This window comes from Necator americanus, chromosome V (genome assembly GCF_031761385.1).
Source record: "Necator americanus strain Aroian chromosome V, whole genome shotgun sequence".
NCBI lineage: Eukaryota > Metazoa > Nematoda > Chromadorea > Rhabditida > Ancylostomatidae > Necator > Necator americanus.
The window spans coordinates 13,228,638-13,237,720 of record NC_087375.1 but is presented as its reverse complement, the minus strand read 5'-3'; the positions used below and the strand labels follow the sequence as shown (position 1 = coordinate 13,237,720).

The 9,083-nt window shown below is 41.1% G+C and overlaps 2 protein-coding genes across 2 annotated transcripts; both read right to left on the bottom strand.

Annotated features, from left to right (window-relative positions):
* Positions 1-2,731: 2,731 nt before the first annotated feature.
* Positions 2,732-3,247, bottom strand: RB195_013740 (uncharacterized protein; the record flags this gene model as incomplete). Its single annotated transcript, XM_064203702.1, has 1 exon — positions 2,732-3,247. One exon carries the CDS (start codon positions 3,245-3,247, stop codon positions 2,732-2,734), a length of 516 nt encoding a protein of 171 aa, XP_064059583.1.
* A 1,846-nt stretch (positions 3,248-5,093) lies between these two features.
* RB195_013739 (uncharacterized protein) lies at positions 5,094-5,378 on the bottom strand (the record flags this gene model as incomplete). Its single annotated transcript, XM_064203701.1, has 1 exon — positions 5,094-5,378. One exon carries the CDS (start codon positions 5,376-5,378, stop codon positions 5,094-5,096), a length of 285 nt encoding a protein of 94 aa, XP_064059582.1.
* Between the last annotated feature and the right edge of the window lie 3,705 nt (positions 5,379-9,083).

Here is a 9,083-nt window from a genome sequence, read left to right as displayed (position 1 = left end):
CGTTGCTTTTGCTCCAAAATCAAGCAGCAAAGAGAAAGAAGTTGAATTTTTCTATATGGACCTGGAGAAGTTCTACAGAGAAGGCCATACCTTCCACATGGTCATAGTTGAAAAATTCAACGCTAAAATTGTCCCCAGAAGAACGCCTGAAGGACTTCACATCGGAATCCACGGCATTTAATGGAATAAATAAGGAGAGAGGGTTTCCAAGTTCACCACGAAGAATAAAACCATCCATAGGAATTCGCATTTCCAGAAGCCCTCCTCTCTCGTAGGAGTCACCCAGTGGAGGGTATCATAATGAAATTGATCACATCATTAGCAAAAGGTAAAAAGACGGATGTCGCTGTTGTACCAAAATTTGACGGGACCTTCGCCTTCTTCGCGAAAGATTTTCTTTCACACCAAGATACACCACCGTTCTTCCTGCTTTGTCCCACGCTTTGGAAATCTGTGCGTTTCGTAAGCAGGAGGACCATGCCATCGGCGTCATAGAACACGCAATTTAAAGAGTGATGCTAGGAGTATTCCGCCTCACGCAAGTGAAAAAAAAAAGATTCAAAGTTCACTCCTATGTCACCGATCGAAGATCAGAGACGTTGCTGCATACGCCAAGGGAAGTGAAATTGGGTGGACCGGACATGCCATGCGTTTCAACGACAATCTAGGGACTACAGCTGTGAGCGGCTGGAGATCATACAACATCAAACGCACCGCAGGAAGACCGCCGATCCGATGGTCAAACCTCTTTATCAAGTCCATTATAGAAAGATACGAGGCTGAGAAGAATAGCAGCCACTGCAAAACCTTTGCGCGCGAGAATAGATCCCACTAGGGGAGCATTTGCGCGGTGGGGACAAATGGAAGTATCACTAGTGCCCACTCGATAGAGACGATGAACAACGGGAGCACATGTGAGCACAGGCGAACTATTATGTGCAGCATAAGAATAAGCATAGGAATAAGCGCCTACCGAAAAGGATGTCGGTGGACGCCTAATGCAGGCATACCTTAGGCTATTTAAAAGGACAAAGGATAAAGTCACTGGCGTATCAATCCACTAGGGATGCGCCAACGCGTTTTACTGGAATTCGTAATCGTTGAGGTTTTGGAACGCGTGTTGGCCTATACAGTGACTTGCAGGGGCCAGCCAATGATCAAGTGAGTGTTTTTATCCTCCCAGACACGTCTGGTACCAATTTATCGACCCCTGAGGGATGAAAGGCTTAGTGAGCACTAGGGCGGATTCGAACTCTCGACCGTGTGGCTACAACGGACCTCTAACCGACTGCGCCACACCCGCCCTATTTATTTATTTATTTATTTTATTTATAATTATCGTATTTTTCAGCAGATCAAGAACCTGTTACCTAGATCTGCACACAGCAGAACATCCAACATTCATAAATGTTTCGAAATCTCCTTGCTTCCGTGATGAATTGCCTAAAGAAGTGGTTTCCAGAAATCCTTCCTTTTTATACAAAAAGCTGAAATTTCCTCGCCTTATCTTTAAAAACTTGTCTGATCTAAAGTAGTGTGGCAAATCCTTCAGTCAACCGCAGAACTTTTTGGACAAACTTTGCACTATGGTACATTCGATAAAATTTTCATCACCTCACGCTTTGATTAAATTTTGAACTGATCTGTGTGTAGGTTGTTTTCATACTTGAATCCATCAGGCAACAAATGTTCGAATTTCCTGCTTTTCCTAATTTCATTTAGTGCGATTGTATTATATATCTCTATACGTAAACGATCGATGCTCCATGAAGTTCTAATAGCAGAGATACCGTGTTCCTGCGAGGCATGCTTCGTGCTTTATTAGACGATGAGGGACGATCATGAGCGGGCGGGCAGCAGGTAGACGCAGCGCAATGGTCTGCTGATGCGGCTAACTGTTGCGTAGCGCAATTAACGATCGCCGTTACCAGTCATTTCACCTAAGAATAAGCTGCCGCGAGAGCTGTGAGTACCAAACGATACCCTATCGGATCGACTGCCTTGAAAGACACATGCATCAGAAATCTCAGAGAGAAGGAGGATTATCTCAGGTGTTGTACTATCTTTCTTATTTCTACTCAGTTCTATTGAGTATTGATTATTTTTGTTCGAATTACGTTAGCTAGCACCCCAAATTTGACGTCGAACTGCGACGGCAATTAGTTCCGAGTATAGTCAATCTCCATGAATTCGAAGCCATTTGAGACGGATATGTGTTCTATGGAGATCTTGCATTCCACCCTTGTTATTATCTTATGGAGTGCGCATGTTCCTGGAAGATCTCTCACATGGTTGCTAGCACCTATGTTTGCTCGTGCCACCCTGACACATCGGCGCTGGTTCCCGTCCTTGCCAACCACCCTCCCTTTTTTGGCTGACCCAGCAAGTCGTTATCGTTCGAATTAACAAAATTGTGGCTTTTATAGGCCTATAGAAACTCAAGACACAGAAAACGTAAGATGGAACCTTGCATGAGGAAATTTCGACAATTCCGAATTCAAATCAACACACGATTTGTTGTTGTGATATTTACTTCGAACTTTGGATAAAACACACAATGAAAGGGGAATGTTATGAATAGTAGCTATTTCAACGGCAGTACAGCGTTCAGGTGAGAAGTTGTTTCTGTATTGGTTTCGTAGATTTTCTGAAAATGACATTGTTAGCGACAACTTCACCGTGAAAAAATGCACTGTACCTGCCTTATCTCTGGCGATTAGAAGCTGCGCATTTACATAGCTGGACCCTTACTATGGCCGTGATGCGGACCTTTACTATGGCCGTGATGAGGACGCTTAGACTGCGCGAAAACTGGTTTCTTAGTTGATGGATGATCTGGAGCCTCAGTTGAGTGATGTGGGCCCCCAGAATGGGGATGATTTGGAGCTTCAGTTGAGTGATGTGGGCCCCCAGTATGGGGATGATCTGGAGCCTTAGTTGAGTGGTGATCTGGGCCTCCAGTATGGGGATGATCTGGGCCTCCAGTATGGGGATGATCTGGACCCTTAGAATGTGGGTGAGGTGAAGCGTGAGTGTGATGTGGCTTCATACTGTTGTGTCCTCTGGAGAAATGGGCATGGAATGGAGGAATACGAGTGTTCCAGACTGGTGGTGGTCTGGGTCCGCGAGTGAACAGCGGAGTGAACCTTGGGGCAAGATCTCCGCCCTTCATCTCCTCTTCCTGGTTTCTCGACAGCGCACAGACAGTGGCTAGCGTTACGGTGAATGCCAACAACCAAACACGCATTCTGAAAGATTACGTAAAATTCTGGTACTATATGAGTAGTTGATGGCAAAAAAAACGTGAAGAAAACCAGTGCTGTGAACAGAAAAGGGACGGCGGTGCTTGTATATGATTCCTCTTTTATAGCACTTTTTCGATTGTACTTTCCGCTTTTGTTATCGTCATCCATGGAAGTTAATACCTTGTAGACAACATGTTTTGACGACCAAAGGTTATGTTTTTTCCATTTTAATCATTTTTCCCTACTAGTGAGCTTTAGAATTGGTTCGAAAACATTGCATGTAGACGGCAAAGGAGGCTACCGCAGGGGACCGAAGTATTGTAAAGGCCCTAAAAAGTCCCAGTGAGTTATGGAATTACAGCGAAAAAAAACTTAACCCAGAACACCTCGGACATTCTCTGAGGCAGCTCTACCCGTTTTCTCGTCCTTTATTAGACATTTTGTCAGAATGGTGAGAAAAGTGCAGGATCGTTTAGATAAATTATCAACGATTCCCTTTTCCTTTAGGATCATGATATTGCTTTCCACTCAAACCGAACATTGCACTTCCGACTAAAAGTCGTCCTCTCATACATAACCGGAGCAACTTTTCACTTCCTTGAACTAAAATGAGGCCGACATTCCATTTGTCGTACAAAACGCTAAAGAAAAAGCGCTGAAATGAACTCTTGCGATACTCCGATACGGTGCGAAACCTTTGAGAGACAAGTTGAGAAGTAATCTTTACCTTGAAATAGGTTTTTTTAAACATTGAACATGATGGAGATGATCTAATGGAGGATTTTGATTCAGCAGCATCTGCAGTTGAACAAACTGTTTGGTGTTGTAATTTCGAGATGACCCTGCAGCATCGAGAAATAACTATTGGAGTTTGAAGGAGTTCTATTGCAGCAAGTGAGTCTACGTGTTCAGAAATTACATCTTGCAACCGTTATCGATGGTAGTGTCGGGAACCGACATAGAATGCCATAGAAGGAGCAGTAAGGATAGGGAGAATCACTTTTTCTGCATATTCATCGTTGGACCTCTGAGAAAGTGCACAAAACATAATGGGTAGTAGATTCAAAATTTTTTACAATTTTTGTGAATCACCTTTCTTGTGAAAAAGAACGGTGTATGATCGTGTGCACTGCTCAGGATCCTTTTCTCTGAAAATGTATTGCGCTGCGCTAGAATTATACGAAGAGAAGGTCGCAGCCTACAGGACAGCCTACAGGATCCCTGCAGGACCAAGAGCGGAATTTTTACGCCTTTCAGTAGATTATGTTCTCCAGCAAGATTCCGGAGTGGATCTTACTATGAATTCATGCTGGAAGGTGCGATTGAATGTATGAAGGTCATGGTGGAGCTGTTTGCACTTGAGAAAAAATTTAGTGGAAGAAAGCACAATCTTCTGACGCTGAAATCCTACGAGACGGTGGATGTTTGACCCTTAACGTTGTGTCTTAATATATCTTACATCTTTATGTTGAGAGAAGGCATTCTTTGCTGTTTTTTTTTTACCTCGGTTCTGTTATTCGTTGCAGAGTTCACATTCCTAGTCTGTTAAACATTTATTTTTATAGCATTTTAATCGAGGATCAAATGACATGAAGAAGGAAAATCCTGAGAGAGTTAGCTGTGGCGGAGAAATTATGTACATAATTGTGGAGATCTTGCTGCAAAACTGTATCGGGCTACTGTGGTTTTCTTCTGAAAATGACTACGCTAATGAGATTTTCATGGCCTAGTTGTTAAATTATATTATTAATAAGTAAAAAGGTGAATAATAGAAATTTCCGGTTTATGTACTGCACTGAAACCTTCTTGGACGTTATTACATCGTGCCAGCTTGATTTCGCGTTTTATTCATGTGATTGCTCGCATAAGCTGTGACTGGATGAAGGGTACCAGTGTTCTGGTGGGATGGGTTTCCAGAGAGATTCGTAGGATGCAGTCCTCTGGATTGGTCATACGTGTGACCGACACGAGGTCTTCTGGTGCGATGGGGTCTTTGATTCTTTCATTCCTGAAGTACTTCTTATCAATCATCTCTTCCTTATTCGTAATCGCAGCAGCTGTGACCAGCAATACGGCAAAAGCAAGCGGCCAAAGACGTACTTCGCTGAAAGTTCGATGTGCTCCTATGAGCATCGTGGTTTTGAAATGTACGGTACAAAAGAAGCGAATCGAATAGAAAACACTGGATCCAATCGTAAACACAGCTGCTTTTTGTAGCAGCTCTTATTGTCCTATATCCTCTTTTGTTTTTTTCCAATCTATGAATGCGGTATGATATCTACTACTCTACAAATACTTTGAAACCAAACACTTCTGTTTTTATCACCACTCAATCATCAGCGCCTCTTACGAGTAAACAAATTCAAGTAGCTACAAAAACACTGTGCATGTTGCAGTCTATTATAGGTCTTTCGGAAGAAGACGTGAACCGTTTCAAATAAGATCTTAATTTGGTGAATATTCTGAATTTCACATTCACAAGTTTACAGTTAACGAAGATAACAATGAGAAAAGAATGTGAACTGCTAATTTTGTCATAATCTGACTTGACGTTGAATTCTGAATCGAAGATATTAACACTTTCCCGGAAAATTTTAGAAATAGCATGCGCTACAGACATTTTGAATACGTTTCGGGATTTATTGTTGTTCGCCACGTGGGTGTCTTGAACTTTGACCGGTCAAGCAGTTCCTTCCTCAAGCGTTCTGGAATCAACTCTACAGTGTGTTCCAACTTTCTTTTGCTTACACGAGTACCATTCTTCTTTTGTCTCCGTTTGTATTATGTGCTAATTATGATCCAATGAATAAACTTTCAAAAAATTTTTCTTAGGAAGTGGGTGGAAACATTTTTTATTGGAGAAAAATCACTCAAAGTTCTCAATATTCCTACTTCAGCTCAAACGTGTCAGGGGTCGCAGTTGTTCCAGCAAGCTTCTAACTCTTTAGTCACCAGTTATTATTCGTTAATATCATTTAATCTCGTTTGACGAGAGCTTCTTCCAATAAAGCTATTTTTTAAGGTTTAGTAACAAGAAGAAGTTATATAGGCTAAATCCAGAGAAAAAGGTAACGAATTGGTTTGAAGTGCTACTGCTACAAACTTTTTTTTTTCTTTCTTTTTTTCGAAGGCTGTGACGTAGCCCGCTCTTCTAGTGGAAGAGCACTTTTTTCGTCGCACGCGAATAAATGAATACGGAGTGCACGTCAGCTTGAAATTTTCGTGGATTTGAAGAATACAGGTTTTCAGACGCCACTCTCTCACAAAAAAAAAAATTGTGTCAAATTGTAACAAATAGCTTTCAAGTCTATTTATTTCAGTAACTGCTATTTTAAGAGAAGAAAATGGTGGTTGTAGCAAGTTAAAACGAGATCCATCTTTTTCTCTGAGACTGTGAAATTTCCTTATTACTCAAGACACAATCACGATGTTTCGGAAAGATTCATTGCGAATCTCTCTTTTTTTTAAGAAATCTGAAGATGAATTCTTAGATGTGCGTATTCGTAGAAGATTCGTTCTGAGTTCTGAATGTCAAATGGTTTGTTGGTTTTGCACGTGCATTTATGAGCAGACTGTTTACACAGTGTTTTTGAAACACATCGAATTTGTTTGATTGTGTGAGACACTGATTAAACAGCGAACAAAACAGAATAGTTGGACCTCAAAACATCCCGTCCAAATACAGAGACAACGGTGATGGTTCAGAGAAGAAGCACTCCGTAACCCAATAAAATACTTCATTTGAGGTGGATGAGATATTGACAGTGGAAAAATGTTCGTCCTGGAGGAGTGCAGCGGCAAAAATGTTGGAAACAATCGAGGACCAAAATAGGGATTGCAGAGGCATTGTTCTTTTAATGTAAAAAGTAAATAAATATACCCAAGTATTTAATGTAATCAAATAGTAATGCAATCGAAAGTAAACACGTCAACAACATTGTCAGCTCTAGAGATCTTCATTAAATGGATAAAAAATAACATGGATTAGTTCCAAACCTTCTATAAAGAAAAGAGCTCAAGGAGATCGAAGAAAATCAGTTCAATTCAAAAAATCCGTCATAGCCAAGATAGCCAACAAGCATTACTAACAAATGTAGTTCATTTGGAGGAATCAATTAGTTGCAATCAAATTATATGCTGTTTTTTTACGAAGCGTGTGACCTGAAGCTAAGAATGTCCTGAGTCCTGAGTGTCTAGTAAAATTGGGTTTGGAAATTTTTTACTCGATATACATTAAATTCGCAATCCCGAGAAGGAAGAATTTCGTAATTTTCTTTGTATGACATTCCTAGAATAAACATAACTTTTCTGTATGGAATTTAAGTGTACGGAAATCTTCTTCTTCTCTTCCACCTCCTCATCTTCTCATATACGGTTCTTTTAACGAATGGGTTGAATTTATGCGATGGAAAGCGAGGATACTGGCTTATTTTCAAGGTGAAATTTATCTTGGAACAGAGGATTGGACTTATTCTCCAACCTACTAGAACAACTATGCAAAAATAAAGAAGAGCAATCATATTATCGATAGGACATCCGGAAACAGTATTTCTCGGACGCTCGAATGAAACAAATGATTTCCAAGCATTGGGTTGTTTTGAGATGTTGCAAGACTTTCTTTCTCTCTGGATCTTCGAGGAGATTAACCACTTTTCTCATGATCAGTGGATTCACAGGCGTCTAGTGTTTTATTCAGAGGCACGCACTGCGTGACAGCTCCGCGAATTCTCGTTCTGCGATTTACGAATCGCATACTCTGCATTCTTGTACTGATTACCACGATCTTCGTACGTGTTGGGCACTGACGCGGCGTCGTTATCGGTGACGCACTTCAGACGCCTACGGATGCGCTAAACTTCGTCAGCATGTAGGCAGGCAGGATGATTTGTGATGTGTCTGCTTCCTATCACAGTTTCTTATCGGTTCGCAGGACGATATCACGCTTCGGTAACATCCGCTCCGTTACAGTGCCAAAACTCCACTGCTATCCATCCCCAGAAAAACACATTGGACATGGGTAGTTCTGTATTTCTGCTCGCGAAGCATTGCTTCAGAAATCCCTGAAGCAATGCTTCGCGAACAGAACAGAATGCAGAAATGCTTCAGAAATCTTCAGAATGCATATCCGATCATAGATAAGAAAATTGAAGTAATATGAATTACTGAATCTGTGGCCGCTTCTCCATTCTCATTTCCCAAACGTTCTCATTTAGTTTTGAAGTTGTTGATTACTATCAAGTTCTCGATTACAGTACTCAACTTTTCTTGCCCTTGCTCTTTCAGGATTAACGTCTTCTCCTCCATCATGAACGCAGAAGTATCTTAGATCTGAAATGCGAATCTCGAAACTCCTTGTGTATAGCGGTTCAACCTCGAATCAGATCCAACGTTATCACTAACTGGAGAACTACGTAACAAATGTGATTTTGCAACCATTTCAAAGAAAAGCAAATGGACATCAAGAACGCCACAAAATATTTTCTGATTGGAATTCCGGCTCTACCACCCGGAATTAAAATTCTATGCGTGTACGTAATTGCGTCAAAAACAAAACGGCCATCCACGTCTACGCCTTCGTCGTGGTTTTGATGTTTTCTAATCGCTATTGCCATCGAGTGCATTTTTGTCGGTTTTATTCCTATTCTTTCGTTCATGCACACGAATGATGCACCAAAAAAAACGAGGGAAGACATTTGTCTATGTCAAAGCACTCAATTTAAAATCGGCACACTCATTGTCAGTGGGGCTTGACGTAGTCCTGTTCATGGTGGATACGCGTCAAACATTCATTCTCTAGTGTTTATTGTTTATTTACATTCTTTTTTGACTATATTACAA